Source organism: Microcaecilia unicolor, chromosome 9 (assembly GCF_901765095.1).
Source record: "Microcaecilia unicolor chromosome 9, aMicUni1.1, whole genome shotgun sequence".
NCBI classification, from domain to species: Eukaryota; Metazoa; Chordata; class Amphibia; order Gymnophiona; family Siphonopidae; genus Microcaecilia; species Microcaecilia unicolor.
Window position 1 is genome coordinate 122926045 of NC_044039.1, and position 12216 is coordinate 122938260.

Genomic DNA, 12216 nt, shown 5'->3' on the forward strand with positions numbered 1-12216 from the left:
GTCAGAGACAATGCATTTATGCAGAACTATCCAAAATGATGGTAAAGTACTGAGTTTTAAGTGCCTGTCAAGGAGAGGAAGTAAAGATAACACACATTTTCCCTTAGTCCTGAATTCATAGGACTCTTAACACCCTAGGCACTATAAAACTAAAGAGAGAATTGCAACCTGACCAATGGAAAAGGCTCCCTCACACTCACAAACTTAAGAAATTTTCTGTTTCAGTGTTGCTGTTTCTAAGAGGGATCTTTTGCGGCATCTGCACAGTCTGGATTGCCATTCTGCACTTTATTTTCTGCATCACTTGACCAATCTTCCCACATTGAATGAAGACCATGTCATGGAGCTACTTAAGAAGGCCCCAGCAAGCAGTGAAGAGGTATCTGGTAAGTGTCCAAGACCCTACTCCATTTTGTCTCTACAGCTGGTTTCAAAAGGATATCCCATTAGTACTTAGACTTAAAAAATAGTCTCTTCTTTATTAAGCTTACAATTAAATCAGTATTTATTAATCACATATATAGAATATCTCATCATTTATTCAAAGCATTTGTTATCCACAGGAAACACAACCCCCACATGGTGCGGGTCACTAATGTCTTATGGCGGGCCCGTCAGGGTTGTGAGGCTTAATTGGGGTTTTCTGATCTCATTTGAAGTTGTGACCCATAGTTTAGGAAGCTCTGAGCTAGGGGAAAGAGGAAGTAGTAAAAAATGTTATAGGCTATAGCATATAGCTATCGGGTTGGAGTGTGTTTCTGTTACGCACTCATTATATGATAACAGCATATGTGTGGAATATTGTACTGTATTGCATCGAGCTGCATAAGTCATGTTTTGCTTATCAATACTTAATGAAGACTTCTACAAATTAAAAAAAAATGTTATAGGCTGAGATTTGCTAGGCATATTTCATGGTGGTAGAAATCTTTTGGGGAACTTGTTAAAAAAAAATTTAATGTAAAAAAAAAAAAGATGGGGTCCTTTTCACAAAGCTGCATGAAGCACTAATGCAGCAAAAAAATGGTGTATCATGGGGCATGCTGAGGTGTCCTACAATTTCAGGATGTGTGGATGCTACCCACATGCTAAAAAATAAAATTGATTTTTTTGGTGGTGGGGGGTGTGTCTAGGGGGGCAGAGAGGTGGGGTATGTACTGCACTAATTGGTTACTGCACTCTAACTTTTTAGCGCATGGTTAGTGTCTACATAATAGATGGCAGTAAAGGATTACCTGCTAATTTGTTTTAATGGCCACATGCTAATAAGAAAACTAGCATGTTGCCATTAGTACAAAAATAGGAAATTCTGCCATTTTAGCCCAGCAGTAAAAATGGCCTTAGTGCATGGGAAAGACTCACATAAGGGTGCATTAAGGCCACTTACAATTTTCAGTTTGTTGCCTCTTTGGACTGATAAAGAATCCTTTTGGTTTGTGTGTTGGGTCTGTGAGTGCTTTCTGGGAACTGTGGGACCACTGGGAGTGTGGCCTTCAGTAACCTAGAAATCACTGGGGATAATTTGAGAGCAGGAGACTCACCCAGAGGCGGTTGGGACCCAGTCGGTGGGAGGAGGGTGCTAGTGTAGAACACAAGCGACAGGTGCAGCGGACCTGAATTGTGCTGGGGGTAGACCCTCTAAATGGCCAAGGTGTAACCCCAGGCGAGTGGCTAGCATTTTGTGACAGTGGTGATTATTATTAAAAACATGCTATACTGCTTTTAACTACCACTTGGAAGATCAAAACAATGTACAAATTCACATTAAAGAAAAGAACTACAATGTCAAATAGAGAAAACCATGTGAATTACCAAACTTGCCCATAGATAATTATTTTATTTAAAAAAAAAACTACTGTTTTCCAGATTAATGTAATAATGATTTCTTTCCTCTATTGTTAACTGTAGTTAGGACAGTCCAGTGATTCTTAAGGGACCATATGTTTTTTTTTAAAAGTGATACTAGTGAAGATGAGACAACAGAGCCTTGGTTTATACCTTGTGCAAAATCCAGCACTGTTCATAAAGAATTAGCTGAGTTTGAGAGCTTAACACACTAATTCGAATGGTCTACTGTTCGTTGACAATATGACTGAGGCTTCAGAGTAGTGGACTTTACCCCTGTAATTCAGAACCCCAGAGTGCAACCTGATAGAGGTACTATAGCAACATCTAATATAATAAAACGCACCCTCAACGTTCTGAGGACAACGTTCTGTGAAGCCTTGAAGCCTGAAGCCTTGAAGCCATCTGACGTCACTCCCAGGCTGAGGCTGAAGGGTTCGTGGATTCGTGGTGTGAAGCCTTCAAGCCAGCCAGCCGTCTCTGCCCCGCCCTCGCGACAAAACAAACAAATCCGGAAGCGAAACGTCAGGGAAGGAGGCGGCGCTCCCGACGTCTAGCCTTCCCTTCGCTGTGTTCCGCCTTCAAAACAAGGCGGAACACAGCGAAGGGAAAGGTAGACGTCGGGAGCGCCGCCTCCTTCCCTGACGCTTCGCTGCACGAACCGCCACGGAGGTAAAGTTAAAAAGAATAAAAAAAAAAAAAAAAGGGATGCATGGATGCGAGGGGGGGGGGGGATGGAGGCGAAGGGGGGGGGGGGGGGAGAAGAGGGCGGGCCAGGCTGGGACATGGGAGAGAGCGTAGCATGGATGCGAGGTGGGGGGGTCATGGAAGGGCGAGAGGGGACTTGCTGGAAAAGGATGAATGGAGGCGGCAGGGGACAGAGGAGCATGGATGGGTATGGATTAGGAGGGCAGGGCACAGGGAGAGAGGGGAATTACTGGAAATGGATGAATGGAGGGGGCAGGGGACAGAGGAGCATGGATGGGCATGGATTGGGAGGGCAGGACTCAGGGAGAGAGGGAAATTGCTGGATAGGGAAAAATGGAGGGGCCAGGTGACAGATGAGCATGGATGGGCATGGATTGGAAGGGCAGGACTCAGGGAGAGGGGAATTGCTGGATAGGGATGAATGGAGGGGACAGATGGGCATGGATGGATATGGATTGCAGAGCAGGCCTCAGGCAGAGAGGGGAAATGCTGGATAGGGAAAAATGGAGGGGCCAGGTGACAGAGGAGCATGGATGGGCATGGATTGGAAGGGCAGGACTCAGGGAGAGGGGAATTGCTGGATAGGGATGAATGGAGGGGACAGATGGGCATGGATGGATATGGATTGCAGAGCAGGCCTCAGGCAGAGAGGGGAAATGCTGGATAGGGAAAAATGGAGGGGCCTGGTGACAGAGGAGCATGGATGGGCATGGATTGGAAGGGCAGGACTCAGGGAGAGGGGAATTGCTGCATAGGGATGAATGGAGGGGACAGATGGGCATGGATGGATATGGATTGCAGAGCAGGCCTCAGGCAGAGAGGGGAAATGCTGCATAGGGATGAATGGAGGGGGCAGGTGACAGACAAACATGGATGGCCATGGATTGGGAGGGCAGGGCTCAGGGACAGAGGGGAATTGCTGGAAAAGGATGAATGGAGGGGGCAGGGGACAGATGGCCATGGATTGGGAGGGCACGGCTCACACTCTCTCTCTCATATACAATGTCTTTCTGACTCTCACTCTCACACACTCTGTCTCACACTGTATCACATTCACTCTCTATGTGCCACACAGTCACTCACACACTCGCTTGGTCTCATACACTCACTCAAACAGAGAATCTGTGTCTCACACACACTCTCTCTCTCGCCCACACACACACTCTCACTCACACTGTGTCTCACATACACACTTGCACACACTCTCATTCTCACACACATACTCTCTCACAAACACACTCACACCCAGACTCACGCTCTCTCTCACACAATCACACTTTCACTCTGACTCTCAAACAGTCACTCTCACATACACTCTCCCAAACATACACACTCCGAGGAAAACCTTGCTAGCGCCCGTTTCATTTGTGTCAGAAACGGGCCTTTTTTACTAGTAGTTCATAACTACTGAACTTTTTTTCTCCCTGTAGTGCCAGTCAGCAGCTTGCCTCTTTCCCAAGCAATAAGTGAATGTCTTATGAAATCCTAATTGAAGCAGCAGAACCTTTTGTAAAGTACTTGGGGAACAGTGGATGCCCCAGTACCTACCTAGATATTCTAAGCAAAATAGGGCGTACTGATTTGTAGGCCTTTGTGACTATTCAGGTTAGTTTGCCAGCAGGAGCCTATCAAATTATTATTATTTTTTAAAGGGGTCCTTTTACTAAGCTGTGGTAAAAAGTGGCCTTATTATTATTATTTGTTGCATTTGTATCCCACATTTTCCCACCTTTTTGCAGGCTCAAAGTGGCTTACAATACATCATGAATAATGAGAATACATGAGAAAGTATACATAGTAATAACAGAAGAATTTGGGGTAATATGATAATGATATTATTTAACAAGCAAACGTAGTAATAGAAATTTAAGAAATATATGAGAATCATAAAGAAATTGTACATTTGATAATGGTAGAAGATCTTGGGTAACATGATAATGAAGGACACGATAGTCGTTTGGCAGCAAATAATGTAGGGGCAATTCTGGCTGTGTGTACATGAATTATATTTGTTGATCATTGTTGTATGCCTTGTTGAAGAGCTCCCTACCGTGGGTTCTTCCATGCACAGAGGCCATTTTCACTGCAGCAGTAAAATGGATGATATTGTAATTTTTCTGTTTGTCCATGCACTAATGTTGTCATTAGTGTGTGGCCGTCACAAAAACGTAGTGTGTGAGCCCTTACCACCACGTATTTTGTAGGCTGTAAGGGCTCATGCACTAATCCTGCACAAATTAGTGCAGCTACATTACCACATGCTAACTGATTTGCTCAGTCATGCCCCCAGACACAAGCCCTCAACAAAGAAATTTTTAAAAATTTGGAACTTATCACAGGATGCCTGAGCATGCCCTGCGGTAAGCCCTTTTAAGCTGTGCTAAGCATGCACTGGTCACTAGTATTTACTTTAGCTAAGTGAAAGGACCCCTAAGTGTCCATTTGACTACTTACCCTCAGAGGTAGTGTAGTAGAAATCCAATGACCCATGGCAACCATAAAAAATAGATTTGATTGCAGGTATATGTGTTTTTGCTTCACTGATTAGTACTGAATGTGTAAAGAGAATTCTGTTAATGGCTCTTTTTTTTCATGCCTAGATTCTTTAAACAGACTGCCAACCAATACCCTGGTTCAGCATCGGAACCTGGTTTTTTTCCAAGCATTTTGTTCGATGAAATATGCAATCTATGCTCTCTGTGTGAATGCACATAAGTATTCTGCATGCAAGGAATGTCCAAGCAGCCTTTTGAGCGAAGGCTCAGTAGAGTCTGCACTCGATACAGAACCTAGAAGTGGTCAGCTTCACTACCAAGGTACTTAACTTTTCTTACTCGGGAAGTATTTCTTTCTCATTTCTAATTGTCATCCTCTTTCTAAGCAAACTCAATGCATCATAGAACTTAAAGCCAAGAGAAAATATAAACAGGTTGAAACGTGCATATTTTGAGCGAGACAAATTGACACTTCCATCTGCAAGCTCATGAGGACTAGGTGTGAAAAGATGCGGTAGGATGTGTCTGATTTGAGTGATGGGGCTGTATGAGGCATGCATGTCCATACCTATAGATACATGGATGAACGGATAGACAGCCTAAAAACAATGAACAAAATTATATACAAAAAAACAAAACCTAATACATATAAAAAATTGATTTACACCCATAATAACCCTACTACTACTACTATTTAGCATTTCTATTGCGCTACAAGGCGTATGCAGCGCTGCACAAACATAGGAAAGACAGTCCCTGCTCAAAGAGCTTACAATCTAATAGACAAAAAAAAATAAATAAAGTAAATCAATTAATGTGAACGGGAAGGAAGATAGGAGGGTAGGTGGAGGCGAGTGGTTACAAGTGGTTACGAGTCAAAAGCGATGTTAAAGAGGTGGGCTTTCAGTCTAGATTTAAAGATGGCCAAGGATGGGGCAAGTCGTAGGGGCTCAGGAAGTTTATTCCAGGCGTAGGGTGCAGCGAGACAGAAGGTGCGAAGTCTGGAGTTGGCAGTAGTGGAGAAGGGAACAGATAAGAAGGATTTATCCATGGAGCGGAGTGCACGGGAAGGGGTGTAGGGAAGGATGAGTGTGGAGAGATACTGGGGAGCAGCAGAGTGAGTACATTTATAGGTTAGTAGAAGAAGTTTGAACAGGATGCGAAAACGGATAGGGAGCCAGTGAAGGGTCTTGAGGAGAGGGGTAGTATGAGTAAAGCGACCCTGGCGGAAGACGAGACGGGCAGCAGAGTTTTGAACCGACTGGAGAGGGGAGAGGTGACTAAGTGGGAGGCCAGCAAGAAGCAGATTACAGTAGTCTAAACAAGAGGTGACAAGGGTGTGGATGAGGGTTTTGGTAGAGTGCTCGGAAAGAAAGGGGCGGATTTTACAGATGTTGTAAAGAAAGAAACGACAGGTCTTGGCAATCTGCTGGATATGAGCAGAGAAGGAGAGAGAAGAGTCAAAGATGACCCCAAGGTTTCGAGCTGAGGAGACAGGGAGAATGAGAGAGCCATCAACAGAAATAGAAAACGGGGGGAGCAGGGAGGTGGGTTTGGAGGGGAAAATGAGAAGCTCGGTTTTGGTCATATTTAATTTCAGGTGGCGTTGAGACATCCAGACAGCAATGTCAGACAAGCACGCTGAAACTTTGGTTTGGATGCAAGGTGAGATATCAGGGGTAGAAAGGTAGATTTGGGAGTCATCAGCATAGAGATGGTAGGAAAAGCCATGGGATGAGATTAATGAACCAAGGGAAGAAGTGTAGATAGAAAAGAGGAGAACCCTGAGGTACGCCGACAGGCAGAGGGATAGAAGTAGAAGAGGATCCACCAGAGTGAACACTAAAGGTGCGGAGGGAGAGGTAGGAAGAGAACCAGGAAAGGACAGAGCCCTGGAATCCAAGTGAGGACAGGGTATCGAGAAGTATGCTGTGATCGACAGTGTCAAAAGCAGCGGAAAGATCAAGAATGAGGATGGACTATTGACCTCTGGATTTAGCCAGTAATAGGTCATTGGAGACTTTAGTAAGCGCAGTTTCGGTTGAGTGGAGAGGGCGAAAACCAGATTGTAGTGGGTCAAGAATAGCATGTGAGGAGAGAAACTCAAGGCAGCGGCGGTGAACAGCACGCTAAAGAGAAATAAACACAGAAAAGTATTTAAGAATGTGGGTAGAGATTTTAAAAGGAAATAAAACGAATTGCATTGGTTACTTGACTGTATATCTTAACCAATTAAAAGCAAGCAGTATTTCATCACATGAGACCAAAAAAACCAATATGACAGTAAAATAAAGAAAGATGAGAAAACATTAGGTAAAAGCTAAAATTAAAAAACAAAAAGTTTCAAAATTTCTCTAAAACGAGAATCTTCCATCAAATGTGGTTTTTTTTAGTTTTGATTAGATGTCTTAATTTGATATTTCACCTATTACCAGTGGTGTAGCCATGAGTCCTGGGCCCTCTCTGCTTTAATGGCTGGTGGGGATGCCAAGCCCTGCCAGCTAAGATGTCTCCTGTGCAAGTCCTGCCTATGCTGTCTGAGCAGCACTTAAGTCAGCAGGTGTGCTTTGGCCTCTAATGCTGGCTCTCTCATGCATGCATGCATAAGGGTGAAATGAGCATGCTCGGGAGTGCTAACTTTGGTGGCTTAAGTACTCCGCTGACTTGAGCACTGCTCTGGTAGCACAGGAGGGACTCAGGCAGGAGATGTCTTTGGCTGGCAGGGCTTGGCATCCCCACCAGCAAAGATATATTTTTAATGTGGCGGAAGGGGAGAGAATACCTGGCCCTCTCAGTCCACCTTTGCCCATGCTCCTGCCTATTACTCTTAGTATTATAGCAGATTATAATCTTAATATGTTAATACAACATTCTCATGGATTTTAAAAAGTACAGAACTGATTTTTTTTAATCCCATGCATTCTAAGAAACATATCCTTTCTTTTTATCATTCTTCCTTATTGTGTACTTGGACAAGTAACCAAGCTTTTAAATTTTCTGGCACTGAAGATAGCTGGATTCCTTTCTCAGTTCTAAAGGCAGGTTATTCCACATGATCTACCCAGGGTATTGGAAGGTTCTGTAATCTTGCAGGTAATAGCCGGTGGTGCTAACTAACTTCAATAGCTTTTCTGTGACAAATGGAGAGATTCGAGTGGTTCACAGCTATTGATAACTTGACTAAATCCTAACTGAGAGAGACATGAATGCAGTTAAAAAAAAAAAAAGTTCAAGGTTTTTTGGTAAATCAAAACAGGTACACAAAATAGGAGTGATAATACAGTTTTTTCCACTCATTGGGTGGACTGCGGTATATTGTGAAAATTGTAAGTAGTAATCCTGGACAGACCTTGATGCTTTGCTTTATAATAGTCTAGAGTACCCATTGCTGAAGAATGAATAATCGTAGCATATTTCCTCTGTCTAAATGTTATCAAAGCTGACTAATCATATGTAACTGAGAGAGACCACTGTTTAAATCTGAGGGGGGTCAGTCACATGTGTATCAGTTGCAACTCCTAACTTTGTAACATAAACATAAGCCCTTGAATTTATGGAGGAATAGTCAAATGGTTTATTCTTCCTAGACATCCTGTAAATCAGGAGTTCTATCAGAATTTCCAGAGATGGTCCTGTCACTGAAAAAGCTGTTAAGATTTAGAGACATGGGGGGCGGGGGGGAAGGACCAATTGAGATAAAATTGGGAGCAGTAAGAGCCAATACACATTAAGGGCCAGGATCTCGTGAGTAGGCAGAATTAACTATTTTTACAGGGAGAAATATTCTTCATCTTAATTTTTTGTGTACTTATTGTTTTGTATGCAGATTATTCCTCTCTCTTCAAGCACTATTTGGCCAAGTGCCAGCATTTTCTGCACATGATTCCCATATGGTTGCACTTGGAGCTTTTGGAGAATATCTTTTCCTTGCTCTTTATTTCCTTTGGTGATCTCTGTGCCGAGACCACACATCCTGAGGACTATGCTATGGAGGAGGATGAGAATGACCTGGAGAAAAAGAGCGATGGAGTGAAGAGCTTGGACAGTAGTATTGACAGGATTGACAGACAGTTGTTGTCCTCACCCTCAGGAAGCCCACAACATAGTACCGTGACACATAGAGCAGAGTTTGCTGACTTGTTCTTTTCTGGCCCTGAAAACCCAAATCTCTCTGTATCAGAAGAGCTTAAAGAAAACATCTGTGAGTCCTATAGGCAGGACTACCTCGATCTGAAACACTTCACCAGCAGAACAACTGGGTTTTTAGTAGACGAAGTGGCCGTTGGTGCTTTTCTAGGACTGATCACAGCTCACTTGGAAGAAATCAAGAGCTATGTGCCATGGGATTCCAGTAAGGTGTCCCGGGAAGAGCTGGATCTCTTGGACTGCTTACATTCCTCGATCAGCAGAGAGAATTTCACCACCCGAGTACTTCAGTTCTCGAAAGTCATATCTGAGGCTCAATGGAGATACAAAGTGGTGATGAGTAATCTGGGTGCAGGTGAGATTGTCCTGAAACTGGCATCTGCTGCTGACTGGTGTGAGTCTGAGTTTGCATTATGACAAGCCATCAGGTGCTTTCAGTTCAGAGATCTTAAGTAGAGGAGTGTGGTAGCCGTGTTAGTCCACTCTTAAGGTTATCAATAGAAATCAAACAAAATAAAACATGGAAAAGAAAATAAGATGATACCTTTTTTATTGGACATAACTTAATACATTTCTTGATTAGCTTTCGAAGGGCAACCTTCGAAAGCTAATCAAGAAATGTATTAAGTTATGTCCAATAAAAAAGGTATCATCTTATTTTCTTTTCCATGTTTTATTTTGTTTGATTTCTATTGATAACAGTTCAGAGATCCATACTCCACCATACATTGTGTCTGATCTCTATGGTAATGCCGCATTGAGTGATGGTATCTATATTAAAGCAAAATTGTTCTAAGTACTTGAGCTGTTGCAAACTCTGGCAATCTCTGGGTGAATCACTTCATAAAGGCAGGTTTGGTTCAGAGAGGGAGGGAGGCCCAAATCAGATGCTGGTGGCATGTACAGTGTTTGTTTTTTTTGTTCTTAAATGTCAATCTACCTGTCAGTGCCTGAGCTAATTGCTGTTCATGCACTGACAGAAAAGGTGACATTTTGCAGTGAGTTGCAGATTACTGTTTCAATTTTTAACATGGCAGTAATTTGCATGCTTGTTGCTTTATAGCATTCTGTGGTATTCTGCAGCGCTGTTTCGCAGTAGAGTTTTGGCTTTATTGCAAGGCTTTCTGAATTGGCCCTTTTGTGAATGGTTGAATAGTGCAGCTTGACAGATCAATTTTAGCCCTGCCACTGAGCTGCTGTAAATTGCATCCCATTTTAATATGGATAACTTTAGCCATTTAGGGGTTAATTTTATAAAGTGTGCCAAAATACAGCATGTTTATAAAGTGTGCCAAAATACAGCATGCTAAGTGTATAATGAAATTTGGGTACTGAGGTTCTGTTACTGAATGCTAGCATAAGTCAGTATTTCGTACCAGCATTTAGGTGTGCTCACTTCTTCCATGTCAATAGCGGGCATAAATGCACATGCCTAACTTGCACGTATAAATGTTTGATACACTCATGCCTTGCCCGTTTTCGTTTCCTTCTTCGTTCCCATTTGGATTTACGTGCTATACAACTTGTATTCTCATGAAATACCACTTAGCGCTCACCTAGAGCACATAATGCATGTGATTGCTAGTATTCTATAATCGGTGTGCAAATGGCCTCACATTTAGGAGCTAAGAGTATAGAAGTGGTGGTTAGTGATTTATATGGCCCAAGTTATCCATTTGTTTCATTGTTTATTAAAAACGTAATATACAAATGGGGCTTTCGAGCTGGGTTTAGATGGCCCTATCTTTAGGCTTTGGGAACAAAAGGGAATAGTCCTTCTAGAACACATGCTCACAGAAGAAGGGAAGCTGTTGCCATTTGAAACTTTACAAATTCGGGTAGGCCCCAAATGGAGCAATAGATTTGCATATGCACAAGTCAAACATTACATGTCCAGCCTCGATGGGTTCTCCCTGGGGAACCAGTTGGGTTCCTGTATTCGTGAGTTTTTCCAACAGATGTGGGAAGTGGGAGTGTCAGTGTTGGGGTTGAATAAGGCTCTGATTAAAGGGAACCCGGTCAGGGACTTTACAGGGTTAAAGAGAAAATAGGAGGAAGATTTGGGGAGGTCCCTGGGAGACTGGGATATTGCAGCAACCCTCAGGAATATTCCCCTAGTGACGAATGATGAAAGACTAAGGGAATGTGGAGCAAGGGTGATATTTCGAGCATACATGGCCAAAGTACAGTTCGTACGTATAAATCCACAAGAGGGGGCCACTTGTTCCAAATGTAGGCAACATAGCCATACGTTTTTTCATGCTATTTGGGAGTGTCCCCTGGGTACAGAAGTTTTGGGAACAGGTGCAACGGTTTTTGTCTCGCATATTGGGTTGGGTGGTTCGGGAGTTAGTAGAGCAATTTGTACTTTGTACTTGATAAACCCCAAACATACTATCCTATGAATAGACATGCTACCCTTTTGGATATCGGCGGATCCCCCGGCATATTGGCACTGGAGGAATCAAGTGCATCTGTTGGCAACTTGAGAAGCTAGAGATACTAGAGGATCCCCCAGACGTAGGAAGGCCTTTTTGGCAATATGGAATCCTTACCTGTTCAGTTTGAGTCCTTAAGGGCGTAGCCTCCTTATCAGCACCATGTGAAAGGTGAAAGTAATACCTTATCCTAAGGAACTTTGGGATAGAGAGGGATGGGAAGGAATGCTTCATGTGCAATCATCCTGGGTGCCTTTAGGGGCTGTCCAGGGTGGAAGTCTATGTGACAGGGGGGATAGGATGGGAGAGATGGGATGGGGGCAGTAGAGATAATAGGATTGGATGTGGGATGGTGGACTGAGGGGCGGGGAGTGGGGGGGGTTTATTAAAAGGTTAAATGAAGGCTCAGAAGGCCCGGTGTATTGGCTATACTCAGTACATGGAGGGACAAGTTGCTAATATAGAAATTTGAGCTTTGTTATTTTATTTTATTTTTGTTACATTTGTACCCCGCGCTTTCCCACTCATGGCAGGCTCAATGCGGCTTACATATTATATACAGGTACTTATTTGTACCTGGGGCA

The 12216-nt window shown here is 43.2% G+C and overlaps 1 protein-coding gene across 2 annotated transcripts in view; it reads left to right on the plus strand.

Annotated features, from left to right (window-relative positions):
* The window catches only part of ZFYVE26 (zinc finger FYVE-type containing 26), a 273412-nt gene that overhangs the window by 25728 nt on the left and 235468 nt on the right, over positions 1–12216 (plus strand). For both annotated transcript variants that reach the window (XM_030215525.1, XM_030215526.1), the window contains exons 8-10: positions 226–386; positions 5154–5369; positions 8875–9549. In XM_030215525.1, coding sequence (XP_030071385.1) covers positions 226–386; positions 5154–5369; positions 8875–9549 — 1052 coding nt within the window. The remainder of the gene's footprint in view (positions 1–225; positions 387–5153; positions 5370–8874; positions 9550–12216) is intronic.